General features: G+C 39.3%; 1 protein-coding gene across 3 annotated transcripts in view; it reads left to right on the top strand.

Annotated features, from left to right (window-relative positions):
* man1a1 (mannosidase, alpha, class 1A, member 1) overlaps positions 1-15708 on the top strand; it is a 148173-nt gene that overhangs the window by 74583 nt on the left and 57882 nt on the right. For all 3 annotated transcript variants that reach the window (XM_037750428.1, XM_037750429.1, XM_037750430.1), the window contains one exon: positions 715-795. In XM_037750428.1, coding sequence (XP_037606356.1) covers positions 715-795 — 81 coding nt within the window. The remainder of the gene's footprint in view (positions 1-714; positions 796-15708) is intronic.

The raw sequence follows: 15708 nt of genomic DNA on the forward strand, positions 1-15708 counted from the left end.
TCAGTGCTCAATACTCATGAACACATGCATAATCCAAATAAATGACTCGATGAACTAATAAATATGCCATTAAATGTACCAAAAATGATATGAAAAATAAATGTAGGCATTAATTAATTGATAAAATATTACAGAAATTGATATTCCTGTTTTAATTTGCTTCTTTATTTATTTAACTTTGTATTAATTCCCCTAAGCATCTACCCTTCTATTTAATTTTCCCTTTTAATTATTTATTTAGGTTTATTAACTTGTAAATTAATTTTATTTTTGCATTTATTCATTATTTTTTTAATTTATTATTATTTATTTATTTATTTATTTATTTAGGATTTTCACTTTGCATTTCCCCTCCTATTTATTAACCCAAACCTTTTTATTTCTGTGTATACATTTCTTTATGCATTTCTTCGTCATTATGCATTTCTTCGTTATAATCACTCATTCATACAGTAGCAGGCCTCAGTCCTAAACCAGCAAAGACATAAATGTTTTCAGTGTCAACTGTTTGCTGCTTCAATCCAAAAATATCTGTCTGAACTGTGGAAAGCTCACCTCGGTCTAATCCTCCCTGAAGTGAAACAGGACCCAGAAACATTTCTGTATTGAGTTTTCCTGATTCACAGTTTGTAGGAGGATAAATGTGTATTCATGAGTAATATTGTTTTAGTGTTCATCATCTCATATTTGTTTTCTTTGCCCCCCCCCCTGCAGAACGCAGAAGTGTCTGTGTTTGAGGTGAACATCCGGTTCGTTGGAGGTCTGCTGTCCGCCTACTACCTGTCTGGGAAAGAGGTAAGAAACATGCTGAAGCTTCCTGTAGCGTTGAGACTTTGAGGAGCGATCTTATCGCCTGTTGGCTGATTGATGAAACGGATGGTACAGAGCTGATGATGGATGCTGGAGATTGAGCGATTGAATGGGTGCTTTTATATACTCAAAATCTTTAGTAATATCTCCTTTAATAGATCGTACAGATTAATGTATGCCATTAGCAAGTCCCGAGGTACGTTCTCTTTTTGAGTATGGATCTATCTCTCTTCTATCATGGTTAAACACACTGTGGGGACTTGAAGATGGCTGGAAGATGGCCTGAAACATTGTTCCTCTTAGTTCTTGTTTTAAATGGTGATAAGTTAAAAATACAGCAATGTATAAAACTAAATATATGGTATCAGGTTCTGTGGTGTTTCCCACAAGCATGTTCTTGAATGTTGGTAAAACGAAGGTTGCCTACAAGGTGAAAGGGAAAAGAAAGGTGGTGCTCCACCGGCCTTGAGGGGGAAGACTATGTCCTGAAGTGTCAAATTATTGCTCTATTATTGCTTTATTCAGAAAAATGAGAGAGGAGAGATTCCACGGGTCTTTTCACTTTACTCATAGCGCCAGTCCTGCTATGTCTATGTGCATGTGCATGTGCGTATCTGCTTAGTGACGACAGGCTGTGAAAGTTACATCAGCAGGGTATTACACTCAGATCGTGTTCCCCTCTGCAAATGCAGGGATTTAGTGTTAAACTCACTTTTCCTTAATATCTTCTCTCCTTTCTCTCTTTTAATTACACTCCTCAGTCTCTTAATGTATGATAAGACCCCACCAAAGACCTAAAATCTGGTACCTGCAAAGTATTTTTAGAAAACGGAAAGATCTTCAGAGTTAATTTCTAGACTGATTGTCACAAAGGGGATTTCGCCCCTGAGTCACTTTCATCTTCACTGCTGTCGACTCTTCTGCTGCAATCTGCGCTTTAATACACATACACAGGTATACACTCCTGTCCTAATCTACACCATCATCGTGGCGGTGAGCGAACCCGAGTTGGGAGGCTAAGTGCTTCAGGGGGAGATAGTGCAGACTGGAGTTCTCTGGAAGCAAAACCCATTTCCAACCTCAATGAGCGTTTCAGCGCTTCAATACACACAGAAAATCTGGAGGAACATTATTTCTTATTTGTCAAGTGCTGGATGTTAGGGCTATGGGTTCAAATTGGCAATAATAATATCCCTAATAAGGACAATAATTGTTACTTAAAGAACACTTAAAGCAAAGTTGTAAAATGAGAATCATTATTTAACAAGTTCAGAGTAGTTTAGCACTACTTTATGGCTTGACAACTCTTTTGTCGGCATCTAACAACCTAAACATTAAACCAAAGTATGTAATTTATTCATAATTTCCAGTAATTCTCAAAGCCACAATGTAACACAAACCATATTCCCTTTATATGTGTGTTTCTCCACATTAATTTCAAGCCTAAACAGTACTTTAAGTAACAATAATGAGTTTAATTTATATAATACACTTTAAAATACAGCAAAATCTCAAGGTGCTTCACATAAAGCGTAAAACAATAAATGTCAAAACAATTAACACAAAAGAGCCAATGCTATTAAAAGCATTGAAATATAGGATAAATAAAATCATAGGCAAAATATTTCAAGACTCAAGTTAAAAAGTAAATGAAGTGGGACTTAAATAGCAGTAAGGCTGCAACTAAAAACTATTTACAGTACATTGTTGATTAATCTGGTGATTATTTTCAGGATTTATTGATTAATTTGGTCTATAAAATGTCAGAAAGACGTGAAAAAGGACAATATTTCACATCAAAATTTCTTAAAGCCCAAGGTGATGTCTCTAAAATTGCTTGTTTCGTCCAACTTAAAGTATGAAACCCAAAGAAATCAAGTTAACTATCACATTAAGACAAAATATAGAGGAAGAAAAGCAGCAAATCTTCAAAATTTAGAAGCTGTAACTTAGTGGAGTAATTAGTATTTTGTGCTTTGAAAATGTCCTGAACAATTAATCTGTGAGATCAATATGAAGGATTATTGGCTCTGGTTGCTTTATTATTAGTTCCAATCAAGATTGGTTTGCTCAACCAGCCAATCGCATGCCTAAAAACGACCTCCACCAAGGCCAGTACGCTCCAAAATTGAATGGGTTGATTAGACCAAGTTTCATGAAATGGGGCCAGTAGTTTTTCTGTAATCCTGCTGACAAACAGACCAAACTGAACCAAAAACATATCTTCCTTGGAGGACAAAAAAAAGTGAACAATTTATAAAACAATACAACACAAAATGCCAAAAAATAATTCAACAACTAAAAGTTGCAAACTGTAGTTCAGCTAAAAGCAAAATAACATGTAAAGTGTTTAAAAAGACAACACAATGGAACACACAGTCATAACAAAAGCTACTTGCGGATCATCTGAACTGTGTAACGATGAGTGTGAAACACTGGAGGCCAACTGTGACTCATCATTTCTCAGCCGTCACTCTTACTTCCATTTCTTCTTTATGAGAGTCAATCAGTCCAAGAAACGACCTCCTGTATTGCATACGAGCCTTGAGAGGTCGCTCTCCTTCAGCTGCAGGTCATGGTCCCCTGAAGGATGGAGGAGGTAGATGGATGGCTGGTGAGTGGCCTCGGAGGACTGAAGGCTATAGATGGACAAGATGACTGAATGACTGTTGTAGAAGGCTATTGGGTGGCGCTGAAGGGCTTTTTCGGGGTAAAAGAACAAACACCATCGATGCCTGCTGGGTCCAGAGACTTCAAATTGCTTGTTTTGACCAACCAACAGTCCAAAACCCAAAGATATTCAGTTTACAGTCACATGAAATAGGTGGAATTGCGTATGTTTTTGCTTGAAAGATAAACAAATGATCCAATATCAAAATAGTTGCAGATTAATTTTGTGTTTATTTACTAATTGTTTAATTGACTAATCATTTCCACCCTACTGTATGTGGAGAGTTGGACATCCTGTCAATCATAAGAAGTGGACGCAACCCATTGGTTTGTGGACGGCTGTTTTGAAGCCATGAATTCCGTCACCATCTTGTTTTTTTGCAACCAGGAGTGACACCAGAGGATGGCGCTAAGTACAACCGAACGCTGAATAAGACATTTTTAGGCGACCAAAAAGGTTATAATTAACTTTCATGAACTGAAAACACAATGTTAAAGGGTTAACATTCTAAGACGAAAAAACGGACAACTCCCAGACCTGACAACGCCGTGGTAGCGACCTGTCAATCACAAGGTAGCCACGCCCTAAATCATCCCCTGCTTTATGATCTAACTGACTGTAAATGGGACCATAATTTACTAAATGAACATCATGCTGTACTGAAGAAGATTTGAAATTAGCGATTGAGACCATAAACTCATGTTTACAATGTTTACTGAGGTAATAAATCAAGTGAGAAGTAGGGTCATTTTCTCATAGACTTCTATACCATCAGACTTCTACATTGGCTTCACTTCTCAGACTTGGAGGTAGCCCACTGATAAGCTTATCCCCTAATAATGTCATTAATAACTGTTACATAATGATCAATATCTATGTTATTATTATTTATTGATGTTATTTTGTCTTGTGAAACTAGTTCTTGGCAAGTAAACCAGAATTTGAATCCGTTATATCAGCAAAATCCATTTCTGCTTTTTCAGAGGAGCACTCCAGTTTTCCTCTTTCACACGCTAAACTTCAACCTCTAAAACCAGCGCTTTTGGAAAAAAACACTTATGATAAAAGCCTCTTGCAGATAAAGTGGAGCTGTACTGCAGGTACATTTAGCGGACTGATATTCTTATAATAAAAATGGACTAATTGAACACTGGTCAGGTTTTATGTAACTCCCCGTTTGGAGTATCTATTAGATGAGACTGTACCAGACCTGCTGAGCAGATGTTCAACCCTCAAAACCCAAAGAGAGCACAGAGCAGAGAGAGAAAGAGGCTGTCAGCTGAATAGAAAGAGAAGATAAAAAAGATTAGATGTGACCTTAGAAACTATTCAGCCCCTTTACTTCTTCTGTATTCTGCGGAGTTGCTGAATTGAAAATGGATTCATTAGAGATAGGAGACTTTGTCAACACAAGGCCCACTCAAAATACTGCATAATGAAAGGCTTTCAGTTAAACAGGATCTTCTTTGGAGAACTTCATCGTGTCTGACCTGAAAAGCACTGTCCTCTCTGGCCTTCTGAGGAATCTCTGGCCTTCTGAGGAATTTCAATTAACTACGTCTGTTTTTTGAATACCACTGCAGAGGTAATTAGTATTTGCATCTCACTGATGTGAACAAGCAAACATCAGATTTCCGTTTCTCCCGGTGAAGATGTCCTAACCTGCTCCGTGCAAAAGCAAACAGACTGAACGACACTCGGCCTGGCGCTATTTATGCAAATTTGGGTGCACCTGCTCCACCTCAAACCTATTATCATTGGTCAAAACCAAAGCTGATAGTAAGTGACATCATTTAATATCACCCTCTCTATGTAGTGACATCGCTCGTAGTATATCTGGACATTTTTTCTCACTCACTCGCAGGAAGAGGTGTTAAATGATTAAAATATTTAGCTCCTTAAATAAAGTTTTACAACTACAGAAGGCTGAAGTAAATATACTGTAAGTGTGCTCCTAGGGCTGGGCGATATGGCCAAAATCTTCTACCACTATATAGGTAATTTCTTATCTTGATAAGCATGTAGAGCATGTTTTCTGGTAATTCAATAAATAAATAGTCTATATGAAATAACCACATATTAAAGCCTATTCTTGTATACGCCTGTGTGAATTAAATACTTGACAAATGAAAAGTATTTTCTCTTTTTAAGAACTTGAGTGCAAAATGAACATAAAAGTTTTAAGTGAAAACATAGAGAAAAAATAAATAAATATAGGCTATAACGCGATAGAAACAATATAAAAAATACATATACGATAGACATTTTTATATCGTTTTGATGATGTATATCTTCATATTGCCCAGCCCTGCTCGAAAATTGCAGTTGCAAACCCTGTAAGCAGGTTAAATATCTTAAAATGTCAATTGTTTGTATCTGAGTTGTTGAATGGCAGTTATAGTTTTAAATTGAAGCACTCAAAGCATCTGAAGTGTCAGTTGAAGTTGAAGTTGAAGCACTGAAAGGATTTGAGAGTGAATTTTCAGAGCAGAAAGTGGTTAAAATTTGTTGAGGTGTAAATTGTTTAAAGCATTAGTTTCCAGTATAAGCTAAAGCAGCTGAATTGTCAGTTTGTATAAAAGCACTGAAAGCAGTTGAACTGTCATGTGTCAGTCTGTATGCCTGACAAGTACCACATACACTTAAAATGTAATTTCAACAGCTTTCAACGTTGACTGTCCAGCTGACATTTTAACTGTCAGCTGTACTCAGTGAAATCCCTTTGTCACTTTTACTTCAACTGAAACTTTAACTTCTTTAATTTCTTACTTCAACATTCAGTTCAACTTCTTTCAGTGCTCACACATGAGCTGAAATCAGCCACCTTGCTGTTGAAGGCTGGAAGTCAGAGAGGTGAAGGTCTATCGCCAAACTATCCTTGATCTGACATACTGTCAGCGGTTGTGTTTACAAGCTGAATGTCGGAAATACGGAGAGTTTCTGGTTCAAGGAGGATAATAGATAAGAAGTCAAAGAGGTGTCGGAGACAGACAGAAGGAGCAGCAGGTAGGCGAGTCACTCGGTCTCTCTCCCGGTCGGTCCTTGTCTGGCTCCGGCTCAAAGAGACCCCGGCTCTTTGATGAAAATTTGATCAGCAAAAGTACAGCTGGTACTGGCTGTATGCACCTTACTGCAAGGCTTTTAACAACCACAGCATGTAACCTCATCCGCTGAAGAAAGGGAAGAAGGGAAGGATGGTAGGAAGGTTGGAAGTAAACAATGTACGGAGAGATGAACAAAGTGAAAGGCTTCCAGTTCTCCCACTAATCAAAGCTAAGTGCTTCAAGCGGGGAAGGACAGAGAAAGGACAGACAGCAGCAAGAATGAAAGACAGAAAAGGAAGAAGTGCATGAAGGAAGGTAGTCAGGAAAAGAAGAAGAGGAACCTGAAAGAAATACAGAAGAAGGGGATGATTGGAGGGAAGAAATTTAAAAGAAGCGAGGAAAGAAATTTGAAACGTTAGAAGGAAGAAAATGAAGAGACAGATGCTAAACACTAGTACTATATACTCATCTTTATTGTACACAATAATCTCATTTGCAGTTGGTATTCAAGAAATTAACCTACTTAGCTTTTCTTTATTAACAGGAAAAAATACAATACATGCACAGTCGGATGCCAATCAAACTGCGACGTTAGACATCCACTGCCAATTAGACTTAAGTAATTTTTAATGGTATTTATTACGTAATCATATTTCTTGGAGCTATTTCACCATTATCCACAATTAACTTTTAATTATTCCAATTATTCCAGCTGTGAGGGCTTATATTAGAGTAATATAGATAGCTTATATTTCCTTTGTGCATTGCATTATGAGGGGTTAGTGTACATCAGTAGTACAGTGAAAAATCAAGACTTTTTAGCATGCATACTGGCTGTTTTGAGTATATTTTAACACTCAACCCTCTGAGAGTGAATGTGTGATGAGGATTTAAGATACAGATAGATTAAAAAAAATGGAAATAATAAAGGAATTACATAAAAAGGGAACTTAAAGTTAGATGATGGGAAGAAATCAAGGCAGGAAGTGATAAAAAAAGTATACATATAATCATTATAATCACTATAAAGACAATAAAACCCCCAAGTAATTCCTAAATGAAGTGATTGCAATGCGTAAAATTCAAATTACAGTGTGAAAGAATCAGCAAATCCTTGCTGTGAAGATCTGTATTTAAAATTCGTCGTTATTCATTATAAGAGGTTTTCATCCTCCATCCAAACCCTTATCCTGGAGTGATTAGAATGACCAACAATGGTGATGCTTGATTGTGATGAAAACTAATCCCAATCTCCTTTAGTTGTGTCTGACAGAGTAATCTGGTGATGGCTGGGATGAGTGTCCCAGCTGCCTCCCTCATCCCTTAGAACAACCCAGATTAAAGTGGAAATCCTGTCACTGTTAAACCAAAGCAGAGGCTCACCGATTCTCAGGTGTTTTATGGACCTCCGTACGGGGGACAATTAGACTGCGAGGACATTTATCTTAATGAAAAATTAAAGGTTTTAGAGGCAAAATAAATACATTTAGGAGCAGGAACTGCAGACAGAATTAATGATCCCATTGTCTTCTTTGACAAAAAGGCCCCAGCGGGTATTTTTAGGGAAATTCCAGCTACTGACTTGATGACGCTGAGGGTGTCATCACTTTATATCACTGATCCTGTTTCTGTCAGCCCAAAGCAGGGCAGGAAACTGACAGGAAGGGAATAAACATTAGATTGTTTGTCTACATGTAACACGTAGCTATCAGATACAAGAACAAGGAAACACAGCAGCTGCCAATAAACTGGTTGATCCATCGTAGAGGAAGAATCATTTGATTACCTAACAAGAGACATTCTTTCTAGTACCAAGGCAGACATGTCATTTTAAATTTAGAATGAGCAGAAAAGGCTTGACTAATTGAAGGAAGTGAACCGTGTTAACCTGTTATGGCTGGAGTCAGACTACTGGAAAGTCTGACGTGTTAGTACTTGTTGATTAAAACATTCAGCCAAAGCAAGTATGATGCTTTAGCTGTCAGAGTTAGCCATGTCTAGTGGGCATTTTCCAAAATGATGTTACTTTTAGTACCAAATTCCCTCTCCAGACAGTGTCCTGATCATATTTAGAGCTGTTGTAATAACTTTGGCTATGCAAAAAGCTTGAGCTTGACTTAATACTAGCAATAAACCTACACACAACTGCCAGGACAAAGATCTCTTGATTGAGCTAAATCAGACCTTTCTTACTAATGAAATGATACATATACAGTAAGACAAAATAAATGAGTTTATAAATCATGACCATGCATAAAACATAAAGGAATCAGATACTTTGTAACTGCTGGTCCGCTGTTTAGCCAGATAATGAATGGCCGTTGGCGAACGATGCCACTCAATGCGGCGTCCTTGTAATCGCGGTTGGCTTTTAGTCTGGAGAAACAGACCACTGGACCACTGGACAGATCTGTGTTTGACTGATTTGGTTTGGCAGACTTTGGTTGTTTCATGGATTTCTGTGGCATGAACAACAGGATTTAGCTGAACTTGAGCTTCCTGGTGCCAGGCCTTAATTACTTTCCTCTTTATTGTCACTGATTGATCAGATGGCACAGGAAGCAGCACAGCCTGGCTCAGGACAACACGGCACGACTTTGCCAATTCCTTCTGCTAATTGATCGATCTCCATTAAGATTTGCATTTCCCAAGTTCTATTCATCACAAACCTCAGCACACTCTGATCTGCAATCAGGAAAGCATTCATCTTTCACTTTCATACTCGGCCTTCATGATAAAAATCATACAGTTACTGATTACTAGTACTGTTTCAAATAGACTGTGAGTGGACTTTGGTAGGGGGTCCTTGAAGCTATCAGGACTAATTAGAATTCAATCTCACTGATGATTTCAGGGTCATTAAAGGATACTAGTGCTGCAGACTTATGTGAATAGACTTTGATGAGGTGCCAACCAGGCATATCAACATCTGTATTTATCCTCAGCAGGATCACATGTGTTGCTTAGCCACAATCACTTTTGTCCATTTTCCGTGTTTCTCTATAGTCCCAAGGTATTCATTTAGGATAAACATGATTTTGTTCTGTGAAATAGCTCAACAGAGAAAAGTTATTTGCCATTTTGCTGCCTTTGCATGCATTTGAAAACTTCTGTAGTTCCTGACTATAAGTGATACCAGAGTCTACACATATCAACCATGTTCTGTTTGTATATTATCTTAAGAAGAGTTGTTCCTCATTTTTCGTGGGCTTTCCCACGAATGTCCAGCAACACATGTCAATTTACGCTCGTTTCATGCATACAGTCTTTTCAAAATAAACTTCCATCTTCACAAGAAACAACCTGGTTAGGTTTAGGCAACAAAACTACTTAGTTAGGTTTAGGAAAAGATCGTGGTTTGGGTTAAAATAACTACGGAAGTGATGTAACTTAAGTACGGAAATTATATGACAAATAAGTCAACGTTTGGGTTAAAATAACTACGGTCGTTGACCTCTGGTTTCACACGGGGTACGAACAGTGGTCTCCTTGGTGTTTTTTGACCCAGCCACCCACCCTGACATCCTCTCTGCGTGCCGTTTGTCACTCTTTATACCTCCTGGTTCACGATTACGTGGATTAAATACGAAATAATTTCGAAGGATATATACGAATTCCAGTGCATTACTTTTTGTAGGTATAGCTACAAACGGTGTATGAAAACAGCCTGAACATTTTGCTGCCTGCAATTGGACACTTATATAGTTACAGAGTCTACAAATATCTACCATGTTCTGACGATAATTATGGATGTTTAGATTTAATAATGTATAGCTTGATGTGGCGTAAAAGCAGCATTAAACCGAACAAGAGAGATGAGCAAAGATCAATGCAGAGAAACCAGCAGGCAGCAGATGACTGACAGGCTCACAGGCATGCAAGTAAACAGTTCTTGCACTGAAGTTTGGAAACAGCAGGGAGTCTAGATGCACACAATGTTTTGATGTGTTGCTGCGCCATATGGCTGACAGGGTGGTAACTTGAACAGCTGCTTGCTTTAAAAAAAAAAATCACATTATGTGGCTCCATTACTTCATTTTCTCAGAAGTGTGATGGTGGCGGCTTTGTAAAGATTTCATGAGAGTAAGAAAGAGCCAGATGTGCTTTATTATGTCCAACTGATGTGATGCAACCATAGATAAGAATAAATTATCCCCAAATCACAGGGTTAGGATCACTAGTGAGAGTCAAGGCTAGAACCAATTAAATGTTTCATGTCCAAACAAATTGAAACAAGTTGCGTGCGGTCAGCAGTTTGTTCACTCTGGGCTCTAATGTTAAAGCGTGATTCATAACATTTACTGTTGGCCCTGAGTGAATGGATAATGAGCAATGGATAAAATGAGGTTAGGCTAGCTGTGGGCTTTCTCTAGGCTAGGATTTTGGGTTCGCCCATGGCCAAGAAACACAAGTGTGAAAAGCCTTAATGTGACAAGCCCTGAGAGCTGGCCTCCTCAGTCCACCACTGATACTAACTCTGCTTCCCCTCCTTATAATATGTGTCCACCTCTGGCTCTACATTGAGGTGTTAAAAATACCCACAACCAGCACCCCTCTGGAGCTGCATAATAATGTTCTTAATGAGTGAGCATGACTGAACAAAAACTGTGTGCAACTTTACCAAAGAGTACCAAGAGCACAGTCTGAATTTTAGTTAATTATAGGAGGGAATATGGTGTCTGACATGTTGAAATGTGTTCTGTCTCAGTTGCCCTCATTTGTCCTCAATTAACATGCATCACACTGTAATTAGACAGAGCCAAAAAAAAAGAAATCCAGATGCACATGTGCCCGAAACACACACTGGAGATCCCTCCGCACAAACCACGTCTGGAGGCTGAGATGAGTGGAGGATTTATCTAAGAGGCATGAAGAAATGTGGTCCAACTCTTAGCCAGTGGCTCAGATAATTTGAAAATACAGCAGAAAGAGAAGAAGAAGTGGATGACAATAGGTGGATGGCTGGCATGAGAAAATGGTTTTACATTGAGCAGAGGCACAATGACTTAGCGAGACAAGAATTGAGTGAGACAGGAAGCTGCAGGGGAATAGCAGGCTGGCTTGCTTCTCTTATATACTGTATGTGTGTGGCTGTTCACTTCTTGAGCATTTTCTTGTCTACAACATTAGTTTAAAGGTGCAATGTGTAACAATATCAACAGAATGTGACGAGGTTACAGTGTTGATGTCAAAGACTTCTATGTTGTGTTGCAGAGATATCGACTGAAATGAGCATGCTAACCAGCTAGCTACGGCCCGTCCTTTACTCTAAAGATTACGTTCCCAAACACCAAAACTGCATTGTGAATTACGTTTCGAGGGAAATGTATTTTGTCCCCTATTATGTTTGTTTTTGATGACACAAATGCATTTGTAATGAAAGTACGCCTAGGGAGGAGGTCGAGGTGGACGAGTGGGTCAAACAAACACAGGACTTTCACCCAGGAGACCAGTGTTTGTGTCCCGTGTGAAACCAAAAGTCAACGTTGACTTATTTTAATTTACGTCTGTAACTTATAGAACGTAACAAAATAATTCATTTTAAGCCAAACCGAGTAGTTTTGTTGCATTTTTTTGTTTCGTTTCAATTTACAAAGTTAACCACGTGTTTAAAACTGCAACCGTAATCCGAGAGAAAATACGTTTCTCTCAAAACGTAATTGAGAATGCAGTTTAGTTGTATGGGAATGTAATTTTGTTGGAGACAGGGTCTCTCTGGCTCATCCTATCTTGTAAAACCACTTGTACCTCGAGAGGCGATAGTGAGTCACTATAGCATCCAGTCTCCCTCAGTCCAACATGAGAGGACGAAGAAGTAAAGCTGTCAATCATACATCCAAGGTCCGTGCATGTTTTGATTTGTAAATTGGATTAAATCCGAAGTAGTCCGAAGGTGACTACTTTTTTTTTATAACTTGTGAATGTAAATTTAGAAGCCAGTCGTAGAGGTCAAGTGCTGCCCTCTATTTCTTTGGAGCATGTGGCTAGAGATTACTTAGTGTACCTTTTTTAAAGTATATGATTACTTTTGAATGTACATAAATATTTTCTGCGAGGCTCATACGCAAACTGAGTGTGGTAAGATTCAGACATGAGACTCTTCTTAATCCTCAGCTTGAACCGAGACAGCTACAGGCAGAATCACATAAACACGTGTGACACAAACACACACACAAACACACGCATGAACAAAGAGGCAGCCAAGAGCAACCCTCAGTGACAGACCGCCTCCTGAGACTGTGACGTCCAATCAGACACCCGTCGAGCGTGATACACGCACATCCACAGCTCTCTATTTACTCCGTCCCGCTCCATTGTGCAGCCACTGGATAGAGGGAAGAATGGAAAAGGATAGAAAGCTGGATGAATATCTTGACACATTACTGCTTATTTCATTTATTCTTTAGCGTGTTACTTTTGTATCTCAGTGGGATAGAGCGAGGCACAGACAGGGTTAGGGTTTGATTTCCATTGGGACCTTTTATGCTAAAAATACATGCAGACACGGCACTGTAGATTACTTTAGATAGACTTCAGTTTCTTGTTCACAAATAGGTAGTGTGGATATATAGGTTTTTATGTAACCTTAAAACAAATGCTACTTTTGTAATAGCTTTTTATCTATGTCTCTCTATATATAACAATTCGTGGCCACTGAGCACGCTTGATTCAGTTCATTAAAAATTCAAGTACTGTGCATGTTCTTGTGGATTCCCTTTGGATGTTTTGGCTTCCTCCCAGAGTCGTTGAACATGCAATTCAGGTGAATTGAGGACTCATAAGAGCTTTGAATATATTTATGTTCATAGACTGGTGACCTGTTAAGAGTGTGTCTGTACTTGTAGACCCTCCATGTTCCTGAAAAGAACTACAAAGGGACTTAAGGCCCTGACACACCAAGCCGACGGTCGGTAGGCGTATGTCGTCCTAGTTTTTGTGGTGTGTTTGAGTGCAACTTTTTGGCCAAGAGAAAGGTGATGTTAGACGACTCAACTGGTGGCCTTCGTCGCCGCTAGTTCTTTGATGCCGGCTTGGTGTGTCTGGGCCTTTTAGTAGATAGATGGATCTGTAGGAGGTTTACCTCCTTTGCTTCAGTTCTTACCTTTTGTAAGAACAATGAGGTTAAAACCCAGAAGGCATCACTCTGAGATGTCTTAAGAAATGTGCGTGTAGGAGTGAGAATGTAATTCAAAAGATCTACAGAAAATGGGCCCAAGGTTTTCTACAAGGTTTTTTATAGCATATTGAGAAGTCTCTGACGTGAAAGGTTGACAGTGAGGTGTTAACAAGCTGTAGGTGTGATTGCACTATACAGCATTTAGATGAATATGATGTAACTTTCCGGAAATAACAATCCAACGTCACACCCACTTTGCGCCGCGATTAGCAAGCTGTGAGGAGGTGAGAAAGCAGCCAGCGTTTGAACATCTCTCCCTAGCCGGCGCTCTTTTGTTCGTTCGTAACACAACTATCTGATGTATGACAATATACATCTAGGAGAGACTGAAAATGTGCACTGTTATCCCCATATTAAAGAATACAGGACGGTCAGCTTCCCAGTGTGGCCTTTTAAAACGACTATAAACACATTTGATTTCCGATGTGGTGACATCACGTTGTATGAATAACCCGGCCCTCGCTCTCACTAGCATATTGAATATGTCCTGCATAATTTCATCATTTGGATGGATTTAATACCGATGGATGGATCCATCTATATTAAGCTATTTAAACACTTTCTATCAATACCTGGCTCTGATACAGACTCTCTCATAGACGGGGGGGAAAGCTCATTGACACAAAGCCGCCCACAATGTAATCTCATCCCTGACCCCCTCGCTGCGCAGGTCAGCACAACAACCTGCACTACTGACCACTGAAAGCTGATCCATACAGTACGCACACAAACATACACACGGTGTGTTGGGCGGAGCCGACAGAAAGCTTCTATCTTCTATCCTCAGGAAATCCCATTCACTCAGTGAGAAAATTGGCTTTGCTGGAGGGACAAAAAGAGAAAAACAACCGCCCCCATCCCTTTTCCCCTTTTGGCCATCTCTGCTATCGTCCTGCTGTGCCCAAGTAAAGCGCCTTACATATCCACACACACACACGGCCGAGTAAAGGTTATTTACCAACCGTAGAGAATGAATTTTCTGGATATCTATCTTAATCTCTTTTTAGACTGGTCTAATCTGTTCTGAGGAGAGAGAGCAGGGCTGCAGATGGAGGGAGGAGGATTGAGGACAGAGAAGAGGAAATAAGGGTTCTGACCAATATGATGCACACGGTCATGCCGTCCGTTACACCTCAATACATGAAAGTCGACTCATTCATTCTTTTTTTCTCAATTTTTCTCTCATCGGTTATTGCTGATATGCTGAATAGTTTGTGATTTAACTAAAAAAGGTAGGAACTTTGCAGAACACAATGTTACAGCAATAACAAGGGAGGAACACACGTAAAATATAACTTACTGCATGTTCCTGAGTCTGTTGTCCCGGTGCATGCTGGGAGGTTTCCCTACACGCCTACCTTGGGACCCGAGGGCAACCTCCAAGTCTGAAAAGTGAAGCCAATGTGGAAGTACCTTAAACTTGCATTATTTCTAATAGCCAGCAGGGGGCGACTCCTCTGGTTGCATGAAGAAGTCTGATTGTATAGAAGTCTATGAGAAAATGAGCCTACTTCTCACTTGATTTATTACCTCAGTAAACATTGTAAACATGAGTTTATGGTCTCAATCACTAGTTTCAAGTCTTCTTCAATACAGCATGATGTTCATTTAGTAAATTATGGTCCCATTTAGAGTCAAATAGACCATAAAGCAGGGGATGATTTAGGGCGTGGCTACCTTGTGATTGACAGGTTGCTACCATGGCGTTGTCCGGTCTAGGAGTCGTCCATGTTTTTGTCTTAGAACTTTAACCCTTTCACAGTGTGTTCTCAGTTCATGAAAGTTAATTGTAACATTTTGGTTGCCTAAAAATGTCTTATTCAGCGTTCGGTTGTACTCAACTCCACCCTCTCGTGTCACTTCTGGTTCCAAAAAAAACAATATCGCGACGGCCAGAAACCAAGATGACAAACTCAAGGCTTCAAAACTGTAGTCTACAAACCAATGGGTGACGTCACAGTGACTACGTCCAATTCTTACAGTCTATGCTTGGGACGCTATAATAT

This window comes from Sebastes umbrosus, chromosome 18 (assembly GCF_015220745.1).
Source record: "Sebastes umbrosus isolate fSebUmb1 chromosome 18, fSebUmb1.pri, whole genome shotgun sequence".
Lineage (NCBI taxonomy): Eukaryota > Metazoa > Chordata > Actinopteri > Perciformes > Sebastidae > Sebastes > Sebastes umbrosus.